The sequence below is a fragment of the Periophthalmus magnuspinnatus genome, chromosome 10, assembly GCF_009829125.3.
Source record: "Periophthalmus magnuspinnatus isolate fPerMag1 chromosome 10, fPerMag1.2.pri, whole genome shotgun sequence".
Lineage (NCBI taxonomy): Eukaryota > Metazoa > Chordata > Actinopteri > Gobiiformes > Gobiidae > Periophthalmus > Periophthalmus magnuspinnatus.
This window is the reverse complement of record NC_047135.1, coordinates 5790633-5811062: the sequence shown is the minus strand read 5'-3', so window position 1 is coordinate 5811062 and position 20430 is coordinate 5790633. Positions and strand designations below refer to the sequence as shown.

The 20430-nt window shown below is 39.5% G+C and overlaps 3 protein-coding genes across 4 annotated transcripts in view; all 3 read left to right on the top strand.

Moving 5' to 3' along the window:
* Positions 1 to 19579, top strand: part of LOC117377535 (protocadherin alpha-8-like) — a 37827-nt gene extending 18248 nt beyond the window's left edge. Inside the window, exons 1-4 of one of the 2 annotated variants that reach the window (XM_033973979.2) lie at positions 7567 to 10069; positions 14024 to 14088; positions 14636 to 14721; positions 17365 to 19579. In XM_033973979.2, coding sequence (XP_033829870.1) covers positions 7688 to 10069; positions 14024 to 14088; positions 14636 to 14721; positions 17365 to 17660 — 2829 coding nt within the window. In that variant the 5' untranslated portion in view covers positions 7567 to 7687 and the 3' untranslated portion in view covers positions 17661 to 19579. Of the gene's footprint in view, positions 1 to 7566; positions 10070 to 14023; positions 14089 to 14635; positions 14722 to 17364 lie in introns of those variants that run through there. The other variant, XM_055224824.1, reaches the window with a different exon arrangement.
* On the top strand, positions 304 to 2776 carry LOC129456610 (protocadherin alpha-8-like). Its single transcript, XM_055225012.1, has one exon. The coding sequence runs from the start codon at positions 377 to 379 to the stop codon at positions 2774 to 2776; it is 2400 nt and encodes a 799-aa protein (XP_055080987.1). The 5' UTR covers positions 304 to 376.
* Positions 3625 to 5997, top strand: LOC129456609 (protocadherin alpha-3-like). Its single transcript, XM_055225011.1, has one exon. The coding sequence runs from the start codon at positions 3625 to 3627 to the stop codon at positions 5995 to 5997; it is 2373 nt and encodes a 790-aa protein (XP_055080986.1).
* Positions 19580 to 20430: the final 851 nt, after the last annotated feature.

Below are 20430 nucleotides of genomic sequence, written 5' to 3'. Positions count from 1 at the left end.
TTCCATCGCGATGTGTTGTGTCTATGTAAAACACGGCAGTCTACTTATGTTTTTCGGGGGTAAAACGTAATACACTAGTTCGAACATTCAGTTTTAACACTGATGATTTTAATGAACATACAGATTAGTTATACACTGCTTAAAACACAAGATGTCGCTAGAGACCAGGACAAATAATATCAATGACGTGTTAATTTTCCCGCCCCCAGAGCCCATCCTTTTCTTCAACGTCATAATCAGGTTCTTCTTTGTGAAAACAGAGTACAGACGCCGTTGTGCATGTATCTGAAAAAGATGGGGAAGTAAGTGGACATATATTTTCTGAAAGGAATGATACAGGACACAGAATTTGGATTATAACTTTGCTTTTCTCACAATGGCGGATCTAGAACAATGGGCTCATCTATGGACGCTGTGCTTCACTCTGCTTTGTCTATGGAGCGGTTCTGCAGCACAGATATCTTATTCCATTTTAGAGGAGGCGGAGAAAGGGACCACGGTTGGAAACATCACTAAAGATTTAAAACTGAATTTACAGCAACTAGAAATAACGGGGCTTCGCATCACCTCTGCTCGTGATAAGGAGTATTTTGATATAAACAGGAAAAGTGGAATTCTTTTTGTCAACGAAAGAATAGACCGAGAAGAGCTTTGTCCCAATGCGGTAAAGTGCGTTTTGAATGTAGAAGCGATTGTAAATAATCCACATGGTTTACACAGGATTGAGATAGTTATTCTTGATATAAATGACAATGTTCCAATATTTATGGAAAAAGAATACACAATAAACATGTCAGAGTTGTCATATACTGGCGAAAAGCATCCTTTACCAATGGCCCATGACGCAGATGAAGGTACCAATTCAGTAAAGACGTATAAATTAAGCCCAAACGAGTATTTCTCGTTGGATGTGCAGGATGCTGGTGACCAAAGCGTCACCGCTGAGCTCGTGTTGCAGAAAACACTGGATCGAGAAAAACAGTCTGTAATTGACCTCACTTTGTCGGCTATAGATGGAGCAAAACCAGCTAAAACTGGAACTGTACAGCTGAAGATTGTTCTTTTAGATGTGAATGATAATACACCTGTTTTCAGTAAAAGCCTTTATAAAACCCAGGTTGTTGAAAATGCCGTTATCGGCACAACACTGTTAACTCTGACCGCTACAGATTTAGACGAAGGTGTTAATGCTCAGCTTGTGTACGCGTTTGCAGATAGAAGACGCTTTAAATCTGATGAAAATTTCGCAATAAATACAAATACTGGCGTGATTTCAGTGAAAGGTGATATTGATTATGAAAAGAACCAAGCGTTTGAGCTTCGCGTTGAAGTGCAAGACAAAGGCGTCCCTCCGCGTCTTGCCCATGGGAAAGTTTTAGTCGAGGTTATAGATGTAAATGACAACGCTCCAGAAATTTCAGTTACTTCAATGATGAGTCCTGTGAAGGAAGATGCTGAAATAGGCACGGCTGTTGCCATGATAACTATTACTGACAGAGATGGAGGAAAAAACGGACTGACTGACTGTAAAATAGTGGGAGCGGCTCCATTTAAACTAAACCGTAACTATAAAAACTATTATTCCTTGTTGGTGGATGGTCCTCTGGATAGAGAGGCTGTGTCTGAGTATAACATTTCAATTGTAGCCGCAGACGAAGGGACGCCATCACTGTCCAGTGCCAGTGTCATTCAGGTGAAAGTTGCGGATGTTAATGACAACCCGCCACGCTTTCAGGAACCTGTGATCAATATTTATGTGAAAGAGAACAGTCAGATAGGCTCTGTCATTTACACAATCACGTCGTCAGATTTAGATTCAACTGACAACGCCAAAGTATCTTACAGTTTGTTAAATAGTGGTAAAAATTTTATTCCCGCATCATCAGTCATTAATATTAACTCAGACACAGGAGACATAGTGAGTCTCCAGACTTTTAACTTTGAGGAGCTGAAATCGTTTCAGTTTAAGGTCCAGGCCACAGACTCTGGTGTCCCTCCGCTCAGCAGCAACGTGACTGTGAACGTTTTTATTCTGGATGAAAATGACAATAGCCCCACGATCCTGGCGCCCTATTCTGAACACGGCTCTGTTAACAGTGAGAGCATCCCCTATTCCGCTGAAGCGGGCTACTTTGTGGCAAAGATCAGGGCTGTAGACGCAGACTCTGGCTACAACGCGCTGCTTTCTTATCACCTGACTGAGCCCAAAGGGAACAACCTGTTCCGAATCGGGACCAGCACCGGAGAGATCCGCACCAAGAGGAGGATGAGTGACAATGACCTGAAAAGTCACCCCTTGGTGGTGCTGGTGTGTGATAACGGAGAGCCCTCCCTGTCCGCCACTGTGTCTATTGATGTAGTGGTGGTGGAGAGCACAGCGGACATTCAGACTCAGTTCAGACATGTGCCCATAAAGGAGGACAGCTTCTCGGATTTAAACCTGTACCTGCTCATCGCCATTGTGGCGGTGTCAGTCATCTTTCTGCTCAGCCTCATCACGTTAATAGCAGTGAGATGTCACAGGACAGAGAGCTCTTTCAGCAGGTACAGCGCCCCCATGATCACCACCCACCCTGACGGGAGCTGGTCCTACTCCAAATCCACTCAGCAGTATGACGTGTGCTTCAGCTCAGACACACTCAAGAGCGACGTAGTGGTTTTCCCCGCCCCATTTCCTCCTGTAGATGCGGAACTGATCAGTATTAATGGAGGAGACACTTTCACCAGGACACAGACTTTACCCAGTACAGAGAAGGTATTTCATATTTTGAATTAATATATTTAAAGGCATCTTATTTTATTTCATTTTATTTTTTCTCTTTTTTAAAATCAGAGTTCATACGAGCCATACAATAAGTTATACACAACATTTTGCCCAAATTAACTTATAGCCCTGATAAGTATCCAGCACATTTTGGCGGAGTCTAGTAGCAGATAGTCCTAAACTTTTCATTTCTGGAACCTAAAAAGTTGGTGTACTTTGACCCTTATTAAATAATGTTTTAGTTTTTGTTTGTTTTTTTAAGCTTTTTTTTTTTTTTTTTTTTTTTTTCACTCCAAGTCTTTTTAACTCACGTTTGACCATGTTAAGCTGTCTTATTCATAGTTATTAGCAAATTAAGATCGTGTTAGTATTGTGGCACTGTAGTTCATAAATTTGTGATTAAATAATTTTTGGCTCTTTCAAAATTGTGTTCCCTTATATCAAATTTACATGTTTCTTTTATATTTATTATTCGCTTTTATTTCTGCACGCCCACATATCCCCAGTTTCAATGTGTGCGCTCTCCATGGTTCTGATTTTTGTGCGGTTTATTGCATTTCGTCGTGCTCTGCTCCTCCTTTTCTACAAATATGATAATTTGCAACGTTTTTTATTTATTTATTTATTTATTTTTATTTATTTATTATTATTTTTTTTTAATAGATAATATTTGATGTAGATTTTATCTTACTATCCACTTGGTGGCGCACGAGACCGCAATGTTTCTTTTGTTATTTTCTTAAAAGCTCCACCCTAAGCTTCGCACTCGCTTTGACAGAACACACGGGCTCATTGGCAATGAAGCAGCGTTTACCTGGGAAGTGCTCAGTGGATATTTGTCTTATTTTTCTGTTACAGTTATGGGGCGCGGTGTATTTGCAGTGACCATTTGGATATTTCATTTCGCACTGCTTTGTTTTTCTGGTTGTGCCCGCGCGCAGCTGTCGTTCAACGTCGCTGAGGAGGCGGACAAAGGGACGGTGGTGGGGAATCTGGCAAAAGATTTAAACCTCAATATAAACATTTTGCGAAACCGGGAGCTAAGGATTCTGTCTGATAATTTGAAGAAATATTTTGACGTGGATTTAAAAACTGGGGAGTTGTTTGTGTGCGACAGGATTGATCGTGAAGAGCTTTGTCCACGCATGGAAAAATGCACGCTCCACATAGAAGCCATTCTGACGAATCCGACACAGCTGCATCGTCTAGAAGTCCACGTTGCTGACTTAAATGACAACGCACCGTTCTTCCGCGAGAAAAGTTATATTTTTAATATTTTTGAATCATCCTCGACGGGAGAGAGGTATCTACTCCCGGTGGCAAATGACCCAGACTGGGGCATTAATTCCATAAAGAACTATAGACTAAGTTCAAATGAGTATTTCTCACTAGATGGAGGACAACAAAGTGAGTCTGCAGAGCTTGTGCTACAGAAGCCATTAGACAGGGAGAAAGTATCAACTATTCATCTTACTTTGACTGCGTTTGACGGAGGGAGACCTTCTTTGTCAGGGTCAGTGGGCATAGTAGTACATGTCATAGACACTAACGACAATGCTCCCATATTCAGTCAACCTCTGTATAAAGCACAGATCGTTGAAAACTCACAACCTCATACATCTGTGCTGACCGTTACTGCCACAGATTTAGATGAAGGAACGAACAGTGAGGTCACGTATTCATTTATAGAAAGGGGGGATTTCAACCCATCGTCTTTGTTCTCAATTAACCCGGAAACTGGACTGATTACAGTAGAGGGAAATATAGACTATGAAAAAAACATCGCGTTTGATATTCGTATTCAAGCCACCGATAAAGGCACGCCCCCCAAAAGTGTACACGGTAAAGTACTGATAGAAGTGATTGATGTTAATGACAATGTGCCGGAGATCATAGTGACTCCCCTTTTAAATCCAGTGAGAGAGGACGCGGAGGCCGGGACAGTTGTAGCACTTGTTACGGTTTCAGACAAAGATGGAGGTAAAAATGGAGTCACTGTTACTTCTATTCTAGGCTCAGTGCCCTTTAAACTCAAAGTGAATTATAAGAGTTATTATTCTTTGGTTGTGGATGGGCAACTGGACAGAGAAAGACTTTCTCACTATAAAGTTACGATTGTTACCACTGATGAAGGCGCACCCCCTTTATCTAGTAACAGGCTAATATCTGTAGATATTTCTGACGTGAATGACAATGCACCACACTTTTCAAACTCAGTCCTTGGAGTATATATCAAAGAAAATGCTCCGATAGGATCAATAATTTGCACTCTCAGTGCTTCAGATCTTGATAAAGACGAAAATGCCAAAATCACATACTCATTATTCAAAAATGCTCATGCGTCATATGTAAGCGTCAACTCTGAGACAGGAGACATAGTCACGCTACAGTCTTTTAACTTTGAGGAGCTCAAAACGTTTCAGTTTAAGGTTCAGGCCACAGACTCTGGTGTCCCTCCACTCAGCAGCAACGTGACTGTGAACGTTTTTATTCTGGATGAAAATGACAATAGCCCCACGATCCTGGCGCCCTATTCTGAGCACGGCTCCGTTAACAGTGAGAGCATCCCCTACTCCGCTGAAGCGGGCTACTTTGTGGCAAAGATCAGGGCTGTAGACGCAGACTCTGGCTACAACGCGCTGCTTTCTTATCACCTGACTGAGCCCAAAGGGAACAACCTGTTCCGGATCGGGACCAGCACCGGAGAGATCCGCACCAAGAGGAGGATGAGTGACAATGACCTGAAAAGTCACCCCTTGGTGGTGCTGGTGTGTGATAACGGAGAGCCCTCCCTGTCCGCCACTGTGTCTATTGATGTAGTGGTGGTGGAGAGCACAGCGGACATTCAGACTCAGTTCAGACATGTGCCCATAAAGGAGGACAGCTTCTCGGATTTAAACCTGTACCTGCTCATCGCCATTGTGGCGGTGTCAGTCATCTTTCTGCTCAGTCTCATCACGTTAATAGCAGTGAGATGTCACAGGACAGAGAGCTCTTTCAGCAGGTACAGCGCCCCCATGATCACCACCCACCCTGACGGGAGCTGGTCCTACTCCAAATCCACTCAGCAGTATGACGTGTGCTTCAGCTCAGACACACTCAAGAGCGACGTAGTGGTTTTCCCCGCCCCGTTTCCTCCTGTAGATGCGGAACTGATCAGTATTAATGGAGGAGACACTTTCACCAGGACACAGACTTTACCCAGTACAGAGAAGGTATGGCTTGGAATATGAATTGATGAATTGACTGCCCGAATTATTTCTGGCAAATAAAAAACGATAATAAGTTATGGTAAATAACTATTGCTATAACTAAATCTTAATATTTTCATCAACATATATTTCTAAATCTGTATATCTATATCTATATCTATATCTATCTCTCTATATCTCTCTCTCTCTCTCTCTCTCTCTCTCTCTCTCTCTCTCTCTCTCTATATATATATATATATATATATATATATATATATATATATATATATATATATATATATATATATATATATATATATCCATCTATTTATATATCTACACCTATCTAAGGCGACATTTTAATCCGAACCAGGGCTGTCCACAGTTCTCACATTTGGTCCACGAGGCAATTCATTTTTTGGGAAAGAATCTGGGAATCTAGTTGTTAATATTTAACCTACACCAAACTGAACAGTGTGAACAGTGAGCACAAATTGAAATGTACTTTTCTGCCTGTGACCATAGACGCGTTATTAGCTCAAGCATGTATACCCACAAGTCACCTACATTTCCGCTCACCATGCTGCAATGTATGGAAGCCCGTTTCCGCCATGAAAAAAAAAATAAAAGCTCCACAGAAAGTCGAAATTACGAGTTTTAAACTCGTAATTAGGAGTTTTAAAACTCGTAATTATGAGTTTAAAACTCGTAATTATGAGTTTAAAACTCGTAATTATGAGTTTAAAACTCGTAATTACGAGTTTAAAACTCGTAATTAGGACTTTTAAAACTACTAATTATGAGTTTAAAACTCGTAATTAGGACTTTTAAAAGTATGAATTATGAGTTTATAACTCGTAATTTTGGGAATGTAACATTTACAAAAAGTGAACCTTATCAATTTTGATTAAATGAATTTGGTATTTTAATAATTTCCTCAATAAACCAGCGGGGTTGTGACCAGCTGGCACTCTGCTCAGACCAGGAAAACGAGCGCTCACAGACACAGAGCACAGCTCATGAGTGGTCAGAACAGCACTCAGGGCCCACTGATTTGTTCAAGACGCCAGAAACTTTACTGGAGCTTAATTTATTCATTTTTTAAAAGTATGTAGGTGATAAACATAACAGTCCTCCTCCTGTCTCCTCTGCTCTGTACACTCAGTTGCAGTGTGCTACAAGCTCAATTAAGACTTTAAAAGTTCTAATTACGAGTTTTAAACTCATAATTAGTAGTTTTAAAACTCATAATTACGAGTTTTAAACTCATAATTAGTAGTTTTAAAAGTCCTAATTACGAGTTTTAAACTCCTAATTACGAGTTTTAAACTCATAATTACGAGTTTTAAACTCATAATTACGAGTTTAAAACTCGTAATTTCGACTTTCTGTGGGGCTTTTATTTTTTTTTTCATGGCGGAAACGGGCTTCCATAGCAATGAGTAATATGATTATACCATTTTTCTTTAGTTTCTATCGCTTATATTGCATTGTTTTTCGTTTCAAAATAGTTTTTTGTCCGCGTGATGTCGCCAGAGACCACAACACAATATGATTCAAAACTCATCCCCTGAAAAGGCCGGAACCACGTCATGATTCGTCCACCTCGTAAGCGCGCACGCGGTAGTCTACACAGGAGAAGCTCACGGGCGTCTCTGAAGTACGGCTGATGGGATAAACGCGTATACGGCACACGATTGATCCGGACACCTTCCTTTGTTTTGGAAAAAAAATGTTTGTTCAGTTTTGCCTGGAATATAAACTGTTGTGGGCTATTTTCTGCCTGTGTCTTTGTGATTGGGCTGCGGCACAGCTCTCATACTCCGTTTCTGAGGAAGTGAACAAAGGGACTGTCATTGGAAACATCGTAAAGGATTTAAACTTGAAGGTTCAGGACATAGCCACCAGGGATCTGCGGATTATTTCCACTTACAGTAAGAATTACCTGGACGTGAACAAACTCACGGGGACTCTCTTTGTTAATGACAGAATAGACAGAGAGGAGATTTGCCCCAATCAGGCCAAATGCTCTTTGAAAATACAGGCAGTTTTAAGTAACCCCATGAATGCGCACCGCATTGAAGTGGCCGTTTTAGACGTAAATGATAATTCTCCTTTTTTCAGACTAAATACACATTCTTTAAATATTTCTGAGTCATCATTAGTAGGCGAGAGGTATCTGCTCCCTGTAGCCCTGGACGCAGACACGGGGAGCAATTCTATCAAAACGTACACCCTGAGTCAAAATGAGTATTTCTCTCTGGACGTGCAGAGCGGAGGGGAACACGGTGTGTCTGCTGAATTAGTGTTGCAAAAACCTTTAGATCGAGAAAAACAATCCGTTATGGCGCTTTTATTATCAGCTGTAGATGGAGGCAAACCCCCCAAATCCGGAACTCTGCAAATTAAAGTCAATGTTATAGATGTTAATGATAACATCCCCACGTTTAGTAAAACACTCTATAAAGCTCGTGTTTTGGAAAATGCAACACGCGGAACTGTAATAATTAAGTTAAATGCAACAGATTTGGACGAGGGACAGAATGGCAAGATTGTATATTCTATGGTTAAAGGAGGCATTACAGACCCGTCAAACGTGTTCGATCTAAACCCTGGAACTGCAGAAATCACCGTCAGTGGAGATTTAGATTTTGAGGAAACTCCCGTATATGAAGTAAGAGTACAAGCTAAAGATTATGGTCATTTGCCTCGTAGTTCACACGCGAAGTTACTGATAGAAGTGATAGATGTAAATGACAACGCCCCTGAAATAACAATTACGTCTCTGATGACCCCCGTTAAAGAGGACGCAGAGCAGGGGACAATAGTGGCTCTCATAAGTATCAGTGACAAAGATGGAGGAAACAACGGTGTGACGCACTGTAAGCTGCTGGGGTCTGTCCCCTTTAAACTGATATCAAACTACAAAAACGACTATTCGTTAGTGGTGGATGGTTCTCTGGATAGAGAACAAACTCCCGAATACAATGTGACTATAACAACCTTAGACGAGGGCAGCCCCCCTCTGTCCAGTACCAGGGTCATCACTGTCCACGTGTCTGACGTCAACGACAATGCGCCTCGTTTCACTGCACCTGTCATTAATGTTTATGTAAAAGAAAATAGTCCAACAGGTTCAGTACTTTGTTCTGTAAAAGCTTTAGATGCGGATCTGGATAACAACGCTAAAGTCAGTTACACATTAGTAGATAGTAGAAATCACAGAAACAGTCCAATAACAGCAGCTGTGAACATAAACTCAGACACAGGAGACATAGTGAGTCTCCAGACTTTTAACTTCGAGGAGCTCAAAACGTTTCAGTTTAAGGTCCAGGCCACAGACTCTGGTGTCCCTCCGCTCAGCAGCAACGTGACTGTGAACGTTTTTATTCTGGATGAAAATGACAATAGCCCCACGATCCTGGCGCCCTATTCTGAGCACGGCTCCGTTAACAGTGAGAGCATCCCCTATTCCGCTGAAGCGGGCTACTTTGTGGCAAAGATCAGGGCTGTAGACGCAGACTCTGGCTACAACGCGCTGCTTTCTTATCACCTGACTGAGCCCAAAGGGAACAACCTGTTCCGGATCGGGACCAGCACCGGAGAGATCCGCACCAAGAGGAGGATGAGTGACAATGACCTGAAAAGTCACCCCTTGGTGGTGCTGGTGTGTGATAACGGAGAGCCCTCCCTGTCCGCCACTGTGTCTATTGATGTGGTGGTGGTGGAGAGCACAACGGACATTCAGACTCAGTTCAGACATGTGCCCATAAAGGAGGACAGCTTCTCAGATTTAAACCTGTACCTGCTCATCGCCATTGTGGCGGTGTCAGTCATCTTTCTGCTCAGTCTCATCACGTTAATAGCAGTGAGATGTCACAGGACAGAGAGCTCTTTCAGCAGGTACAGCGCCCCCATGATCACCACCCACCCTGACGGGAGCTGGTCCTACTCCAAATCCACTCAGCAGTATGACGTGTGCTTCAGCTCAGACACACTCAAGAGCGACGTAGTGGTTTTCCCCGCCCCGTTTCCTCCTGTAGATGCGGAACTGATCAGTATTAATGGAGGAGACACTTTCACCAGGACACAGACTTTACCCAGTACAGAGAAGGTATAATATTATCTCACTCATAAATACATTATTTCAGTTAATTCCTGTTCATGAATAACTCAAAAAAAATGTGCTGTTCTTGAAAATATTTCCTCCAATATTTTTTAAGTGCTTGTGCTGTCCATGGTGCTGAAATAACATGAACGTCCTCCTTTAATGCCTTGTCTGATACTATCAGAGAGTATTTATAGTTATTAAATAGTACAGCAAAACACGCATGCATACAAAGCAGTCAATTTGAAATGACGTCTTGTTGGTGTGCTATTTTTCGTTGGTGTGCTTGTTGGTATTTGCTGTTGTCATTCTAACAAATAATGGGGGAATATTTAGACACTCAGTGTTATTAGCCTCATATATAATTGGATTATCAGTAGCTCTATTTTATTTTACATTATTATCCCAGCCAAATAGCCAGCTCATCTCTCTACAAATTTGACCTGTAACTTGGGCATCACCTTCATGTCTCCATGAAGATAAATAAGTTTAATGCCATCCTGTAAGACATTCTAGGGAAAGCAATAACATCTCCATGGAAATTAGCAGGTGTACCCTTCAATATAGAAGAAATTACTATTCATGACTGCAGATAATGATGATGATTATTACTTTTAGTTTTAGTTTTAGTAGTAGTAGTAGTAGTAATAGTAGCATGCTTAGTTGTTGTTTTTATTGTTAGGCTAGGTACGATATTACCAAAGCCTATTCTGCATTGAGCTGACTAGATGCTGTCTTTTCCTGTTCCCTCGCCCTTCATAGAGTGTGTTCCTCCCCTCCCCCTCCTCTGCAGCTCTCCTGATAGCAGGGAGCAGCTGAGAGAACTGATTAAGGTGCATTTCGTTCAAATGTGTCCTCTTGGCTTCAGGGTGTTGTTAACATGGCATCATATGATTTCATTTTACAGCACATCTGTTCACCCACATTTAGTTGAGGAGAGTCTGCATTGGTCATTAGTTGAATGATTAGCCCACTGGTTAATCAGAGTGTTTTATATCCTGTTAAAATGTGTGTTTAATCATGGACTTAATCTGATGAATAATCCCTAAAATTGCAATGTCATAGATCCTTTGGTGCTGATGTAGGTTATAATACTGGGCAATAAGCAAGCTGACAAAGCACTGAACAACAGATTTTAGGGAGTGGTCTGACTGTAGACAGAGAGTGGAATCAGCTCATATTGTGTATTACTATTTCCCGAGAATCAGAACTGAATCGTTTAGACATTTTGCTTTCAATCCACCATGGAAAAAAGCTTGGATGTAGCTTACTAGTCTATGTAGGTCAGCGTGGGATTTAATGGTGGCCGCACAAGGTACATGCGCCGTGTGTGTGACGAAGGCAAAGATGGCACGCTGTTATTCTCCCATCGACCTGCGCTTCCTATGAGCTGTGAGCATTACTTTTGTAAACCAAAGCCAAAAACTAGTAGTGAAATTGTAACAGGTTTGATATATTGCTTCAGCTCACTGCAAACGTGACTGTGAGGGGGAGGGGCAGGTAATTTTCCACTAGTCTGCAGTAGCAGCATCAGAGAGCTTTACTCTGTCCATTCCAGTTTTCTCTGCAGTGAACCCATGGCACAGCTTGTGTCACGTTTGTGGGCTCACAGGAGAGGGTGTGTCTATTGTGTGAGTTGTGCCACTTCTTTCTGTGGTTACCATGGACACTGTTACAGGCAGAAATCAATTGCTAAACTGACTGATTTCACAACACACATTCAAACAGAGAACACACACAAGGCGGGTGTGCTGGCTAGTGGATGGAGACACTGTGACCTCTATAATTACAAATGATGATGACACATTTCCTGCAGCAGTGATGGTATTAAAGGTGTATGCATCAAATTCAAACATCTGGGATTAGCTATGGGCTAACTCTCAACAGTTTGGTGTTGTGATTAAAAGTTTGTGTAAGAATGTAGCTTAAACATCATTGCAGCTGCATGGAAATATCACAGGATTACAATTGGTCACACATAAAAAGAGAATTTATCAGCAGGCGACAATGCCCTTTCCCAGTTTACATCCCTGATCTCCTGGGACGTTGTTCCACGGGTTCGATTATCGCTTTGTCATGCTTGAAAACAGGCCACAAATTCTTGCTTCTGCCAAGCTTTTAAATCCGCAGCATCCTTAGAGGCAAGTATTCCAAACCAGCCTGCATCCTCTGATAGCTTTGTCACCAGAATTTATGTAACCTAATGTATGCATGGGCCCGAACGGGAAGTACAAAGAAGTCTGTACCCCTTGGAGCTCATCAGAGGGGTGGATTTGGCTGGATTTGAACCAGCTACACTCTCAAAGGTGAAACATGAAGAACAATCCATTGAGAACATTTAGTTATCAAGGACTTTATTTTTGTATGTTTTGTCCTTATGATAGGCTTTTGAAATTAACTGGAGTTGTTTCTGCATTTTTTGTTGACCAAGAGGTAAAAAATGTTGTTGCTCATCATAGTGTGTGCCATGTTTGTTCAAAATGCATCTCTTTGGCTGTGTCTCTTTTGTGGCAGGGATTCTGAGTGCATTGGCTCAGTGATGTAGTTGCGGATGGGCGGTGGTGTGTTGACGTCTCCATCTCTTTATGCACTACTGATAAGTTCCAATAGAGGGAGTTTTGTTGCTTGTCCACTTATCCTCTTATCAGTTTATCCAAATATGAATCTTTATTAAAATTTACTGGAATAGATTGTTTTCATTAGGGCTATTGTCACAGTTATTATTATTATTATTATTATTATTATTATTATTATTATTATTATTATGCTGATTTTTTCATAACCTCAGATATTCATTTTTGTTTTTCACAGATGTTTTTTGTAACTTTTTTAGACTTTACTCCTTTAAAAAGAAAAACAAAAAACATCAACACATATCTATTTATTTTAGCATATACGTTCCATATTTTAAGTATATGATGAGAAAACAAAAATACAATGTAATTCAAAGACTTTTTTTGCTTTAGTTTGTAACTTTAGTCAAATGTTTGAAGTGAAATTAAAAAGTTTAAAACAAATCACAAAATTTCAGCAGTTTACCTTTTAGATCTAGTTGAAACCAGAACTTTTTTATTTTCAAAAGTATGTCCATTTTTTTGTGATGTGACTTGTTTATACTTAGTATTATTTAGTTGTATTGTGTGTGGGGATTTACACATTGTAGCTACTTTATCCCATCTCCCCCCATCTGTTAAAAGGATGATAATAAGCTTTATATCACAATTGTAACATATTTAGGGGCTCTTAATCACTGTCAATAGCGTGGACTGTGTTGCAGTGGAGCAAACTAGGATCTGTGTTATGAACTGATAAGAGTGAACCGCTAGTCTCTGTATCCATACAATTTAATCCAAACATATATGTATATCCTTTATTTTTCTGCATCTTGATTTCAACATTAATCCAAATTAATTTTAAATATGACACAGGAGCGATACTATAACGATAACTATAACCTCCTCCTTCTCCATCTTTGTAGCTGTTGCATGGGAAAGTCAATTAAAGTGGACTAAACATCTGGTTGTGTTATAGCTCAGTGTAATCAAACATACTGTCTGATAACAATAGAACTATGTGTTTTGTGTCAGCTTAATTATGAAAGGGATTTCACACTACCCTTTCCCCTATTGTCACTTTGTCAGACTCTTGATAGATTTACAAAAACACAAAATCCATGCAAGATTCATATAAATCATTATCTTTGTATTAGTGCATACATCTTGTCTTTAAGAGGATCTCCCTCTCTTAAGTTCATTATATCGTAAACAAGCCTGAATAAAGCTGGTAAGTGCCATGGTGAAGAATTCAATGATAAAACAAAAAGTAGTAGTGGTGCATTTTTATTTTTTTTTGTGTGAAATGTTGCACTGTATGTTTAAATGTGTGAATTAGCAGGTTCAACAGCTCTCCCCGAAAGTATTGTTTTACTCAAGTCTCGATTTTTCTGTTTTTATCTTTCAGCCTAAAGCTCCAAATTCAGACTGGAGATACTCGGCCTCCCTGAGAGCTGGAGGAGTGATGCAGAGGTAAGGCCAGCTTTTTACCAAACACATTTCCAATTTGTATTTTGTTATGCCACCTGTTTCAGCCAATTCAGAACTTTGAATGAGGCTGAAGTCATTGGAAAACTACATCATCTTTCAAGTTCACATTTTACGTGTACTGGCACAATATCTGTACTTCTAACTTTGTGTGTTTGTGTATCATTTGTGGAAATTATATGAACTATATTATTTTTGTATTCATTTGTTAGTTCATACCCTGCCCAACACCAACCAGTGCCAGTCTGTAAAGAATGATAACTTTTATAATTAATTGAAACAGTATTGCCTAAATGAATTTCTTACATCACTACATTACAGTTGTATTTTTTATTTTTATTTTAATTAATTATTATTATTATTTTTTGCAAACATGCAAATGTTGTAAATCAATATGCTGCATATGGTAAAACACTCCGATTACTAAGTACATATTTAATTAAGTTCAATGGACACAACACATATACCAGATTACAAGAAATCATGAATATGAGAGATTATATAATAATGGTGATTGTTTTCTCTGTTTCAGCTCAGTGCTTATGGAGGAGTCATCCGTCCTACAGGGAGCCCAGGGAGTCCTCGTTCAAAACTGGCCCACTGTATCCAGCGCTCCAGGTAACAAGAAAGATCACAGAGCTTTATTATATATATATATATATATATATATATATATATATATATATATATATATATATATATATATATATATATATATATTCCATCAGTATTTGAAGGATAGAAAGATAAATAAGATTGTGCTTCCGATTGATTCCAGTACTCCTCTGAGATTGATTGAATTTGAGAAAGCAATTAAAGCAGACCTTTTCAGAGCTTTTAACCATGTTATAGCTGTTTCTCGATCTCATTTATCCTCTGAAGTTGTATTTGGAGTGATTTGTGCATGTTAGAGCAATCTTTAATCTCTTATGTATGGCCATCGCATACATCCACTGCTTACCTTGTTCTTCAATTAAATTTTTTTTTGTATTGATGATACAAGTGGAATTCGGAAGCGTTGCATAGTCATTTTTTGTACAAATATGCAAAAATATGCTACTTACTAGACCAATCTGCGGCTATCCATAGGAGGGGCGAGCAGCTACACGACTCTTTGTTTTGATGACGTTTACAACGACGCCAGCTCTCATTGGGCACCACAGTTTTCTAACGTGGAAATCAGTGGACTTGTTTATTTTATGAAGTCATTATGAAGTCATGATGAAAATTGTGATTTTAAAATGTGCAAATATAACAATGATCCACAGGCGTCATAGATTATAAATATATAGCAGACACAAGCACAATAGTTTGTCTTTAAAACACATAAGAATGGTCTGTCCTGTTTCAGATTAAAAACATACTTATTGTATTAGGAAAAACATGGTGATCAATGAATATGATGAAAATAATTGCCATATTCTGACCGACCATAAGTACATTAAGTGAGAATGGTGAGGTTACCTGTGGTGTATCTCACTGATAGCAAGATCAGCTAGGTTTTAAGTCATCATCTACAATTAAAATGACAATGTGGTCAGTCAGTCTACTAGTAACATCACTTTTCAAGCCTACCTCACTTCAAATAACTGCTTTTTTTAATCTGTTTCTTTCATTTGTGTTTTGTCTGTCTTGATTTGTATGGAGTGTCTTTGAGTGTCATGAAAAGTGCTATACAAGTGTCACATATTACTATTGTGGTTGTTATTATTACCTGCACTTCTTTATCAATTTTAATGAGAATTGAAATGGCTAGGTTTATATGCAAAGCTTTAAAATGAAAAATGAAAAGCACAGATTTTTGTTTCAGCAGAAGGAAGCCAGAGTATTGAAGGCCCTTCCCCTCCCCCTCCCTCTTTCCTGCTCATTTACATACAGTGAAGCCGATGTTGATCTGTGGTTAATTTTTGTGCAGTGCATATGTCACTTTGCCAATGTGGAGAGCAGTGTAGGAAGTAGTCGTGCTTCTCTGCTTGGCTACGGTGTGTTATGGCTGCCTGCTTTGTGTGCTACTGCTGTGACAGATGGAGCACAGACCACACCCAGATTAGCCTGACCACACACACACGTGACATAATGAAATCACTGCTACAAACAGTCTCTCTCACTCTTACCTGATGTCTTTGAGTCCATGTAATAACCCAGAATGTGTGATTTTTGTCGATGGAACATTAAGAGGTAGCTGTTGGTAGAATAAAAGAGGCAAAACTGTACTTGGATAAAACGGATATACAGTATAGATTATTTGTATGTGGTGAACAAATCTAATGCAGGCAAAATAGCACAGGAAATGCATTGATTAAGGCAAGATTATTGTAAAATAAAATATACTGTTTAAAAGATAACATCTGAGTTTGAATTAAATGGATGGATGGGTTTGATGTTAAATGTGTAGCAATTGTAACCGAATCACCAAAATAGCTTGAATATATACAAGAAAGCATACTGAAAACCCTCTCTATGTGACTCTTTCTGATGGTCTCCTGCTTCACTAAAGGATGTAGTTTCCATAGCAACCATTTACCAGACAGCAGAGGAAAACAGGGAGGGGCACAGCCGTGTGAGAGAGGGGTGCTAACATATGGTCCAGGACAGAAAAATAAGAAAAAAATAAGAACATAATGGATCAAAATGAGCAAACTTACTTTATGGTTAATTTCCTCATTTAGTGTTAATTTCTCCTTTATATAGCTGTATCCCAAATATTGAGACCAGTGGACCCTGTAATGCATAACAGCAACCATTTTGACTTTACTTGCTAGAGGTACAAATGTGCCTCACATCACAATCAGCCAACACCATGGTTTCATCCAGACACTTTGTTGTTTGTCTTTCAAACCAACATTGTTACAAAAAATATGTTAACACACATTTGTTTGTAAGGCCTCAGTCCATTCATAATTGTATTAAGGTAATAAAATAAGCTCTACAATGGCAGAGTGCAGTATCTGTCACCCAGCTGCCCTCCTTCTTTTCAGACTATTATATAACAATGTGTATTTTCCCCAACTGGCTTGTCAGAGAAGAACAAGAAGATTGCAAAACCTTTGTGCAAGACAGAATCTTTTAATTTGGGACAAAATGTTTAAAAAATGAAAATTGCATTGGAGCATGGTGAATATTGAAGATTTTGACAGTTTATTCACTATGTCTGCACAAACACCCATACACACAGGGGTCCCAAGAGTCAAGTTAGTTCAAAATTTTGTAAACAATGACACCTAGGTTACAAATGATAACATTTATTTCCTTGTGTTTCAGATGCTGATGGAGGAGAGGTGTCTCCACCAATGGGAGCAGGAATAGACAGCAACAGCTGGCACTTCCGCTATGGGCCAGGTGGGCCTGGTGCGCCACAGCTGAAGCCAGGAGATGTACCCCCAGAGGCCTTCATCATCCCTGGCTCCCCAGCCATAATATCCATCAGACAGAACCAAGATGATGATAAGGGGGATTTCATGAGTTTTGGGAAGAAAGATGAAGCAAAGAAAAAGAAAAAGAAGAAGAAGGAGAAGAAAGAAAAAAAGGATAAGGGGAAGGATGATGGGGATGAGTGAAACATGAACTCAGAATGGCAGACAGACAAACAGGGTGTTGTTAAAACAGAGGTACCAAAGTCCATGGGATAAGAAAATGTGAAATAAAATTAGCAGTTTCATTCTTTCACAGATATCTTGCACACCCTGATGAAAACTTGGCCTTACCAAGATTGACTGTACCGTGTTTGGGGTACGCTTGAATCTTGCCTTGATACAATTACACATTTTCCTCCATGCCCTTATGTGCCTATACCTCTCATGGAGATGAACATCTCTTTACCTGTAGTCTGTTACATTCACCCATTGGGCATGTTGGCACCTCTGTATTATACTCTCCCCATCTCCAGCCTACTCTGACTTTCTGACAGGAGAAATTTGTACAAGAATGACTGTTGGTTTGTGCCAGCCAAGGAAGAGAATAACAAAGACAATTTCAGCAAATGAGTGCAGCTGGACACACAATGTAAATACACAGAAAGGGACACTGGACAAGACACAACTGCCGGCCTGGTCATTCTTCATGGTGTTTCCTCTATTTTCAATGAAACACATGTACACACATGCATGCTTGCCCAACTGAAACAAGCAAATACAACACACTTTTCTGCAACTGTAATAGAGATGAAATGGCTTGTATTCTGGAGAGGAAAATGCACTCTCCATCTGTAATGAAGGAGCACCAAGAAATGGTGCAATAGAAGATTTTCTCCTCCTGCAGCAAAGACATGTGCTTTCTGCTTTGAATGTTTGGTAGCAACCAATTCTTAACTTGATATCTTGTGTTTACAAGACACTTGTGCTCAATATGCCACAACTACTATTCCTACAAGTACTTGCCAAGCTGGCCTCTGCTTCCAATAATAACAGTATAGGGGTTTTGTTTGTTTGGTTTTTGAAAGCTTTAACAGTTCAGTGACAGCACCACTGTTTTCAAATGAATCTATTCTACGAATCTAAATGAATCTATAGCTCTATAAACTCCTGTCAGATAGTTTATATTTTTTGTTACAGTTTGGAGCCAGAATACACAGGCTTTGGTAAAGGATGGGACATCCCTCTCTTTACTTCATATTTGACTTTTAATGTTACTGACACACTTGCCTACAAAATATGCAATACATGTCACCACACATTTACCAACCAAAATCCACAATCCACAGAAATCTCCAACATTTATTTAAATTCCAGATTTGAGTTGCCTGTGTCTTTTGCCTGGTAAATGCTTCTTTCCACATGCTCAACATTTGTTGACTCAAGTATGATGTCACTCAGTTTGGTGGTTGCTGCATGCGCTCTAAGGAAACACATACTATATAGATAAACACTATATATAAATAGATAGTTTTGATTTATTCTTTTGTATTTTCATCCTTTTCATTCATCACTTGGGATTACTTTGGGGCACTTCTCCCTGGCAAAATATCTGTGTATTTTTTTTTCTGGTCCCACATAACGTTTGGCAGACACGAGTATTGCAATATTTGTAAATGCTTTGGTGTGATACCTATCATTGCAGGGCTTCTTTTTAATTGTGAAATGTTTTGAAGAAGGAAAGTAAGAAAAAAGAGAGAGAGAGAAACACTCTTGATGAACTAACACTAAAATATTGTAAGTGAAATATGTATGATTAGCTATCACTTCCCTGCCCCTCCTGAAATATGGGAGACTGAATCCAATGTAAAAATGTATATGTACTGTATGCCTGTGTTTAGTGACTTTTCACACTAATGTGGTGGTGAACTATGGTGGCAACGAGCTGTTCTCCATGGACTAGCATCGCTCTGTTGTTACTCTGCCCTCTCTTTTGTAGCTACATCCACTCATCAGCTGTGACAGTGAAATAGTGAGTCTTCAATTCCCTTTCTTTTATTTTATGTTTTATTTTAACCTATTGGGAAATGATGGAAATTTGTTGGGTTATTAAAATAAATCACAAATAAAACAAAATCTTAAAACATATGTGTTTTGTGGAATTGAGTGTCAAATACAGCAGGGCTATGTGGTTTTGAATGTAGAGTCAGTGAGAGCAGTCTGGATGAGTAAATGTCCAGTGTTGACTCTCAGTTACATTGGGTTCGGAATTTTGCTGCTACTTATGAATAAATAGTCATATAAAGCAATAGTAGAGCAGACATATCATTGTAAACAATTCAAATGTATTTAAGAAATAATGTTATTGCAGTGGGGAAAAGAGGATAAAATAATGCAAAAGCATAAATAAGGTTTAGGGTTCTGTCGCCCACACAATGAACAACTCGTCTCCTGATGACAAGAACCTGGTTACATGCCATGCGATTCCGTGCTCTTTGTTGGCTGCAGTGAGAAGGATGCTGCAGGCCTTGTTTGAGCGATGAGTAAAAAGCGCCACCTCTTGTTCAACATTTTAATTGCAACAAATGTCATAAAATGTAGGGTTTTCATTTTAGAATTTAGTTTGTTTACATGTTTGTAAATTATATTTTTCTTGCCCATTATAAAGTTATATTGTTGCCAAATAGCCTGCATTATGTATTCATAAGTTTCAGCTTCCTGTTTGTAAGTGATATTCTGAAGACTTTTGTCCATCCAGATGCTCTGGAAGAACTGAGGAGCCAAGCAGCTGTGCTGTTAAGACTTTTGTTCATAACATAAAAGGTGAGTGTGTAAATTACTTACTCAAAACATAGTCAGCTAACTTGTGCTAGCCTGTGTCTCTAATGTACACATATGCACATACCCTGAAAAAAGATGATCTATCTGTCCCTCTTTCTCTCTCTCTTGGTAGTTGTAAAAGCGATTGAACTGAAGG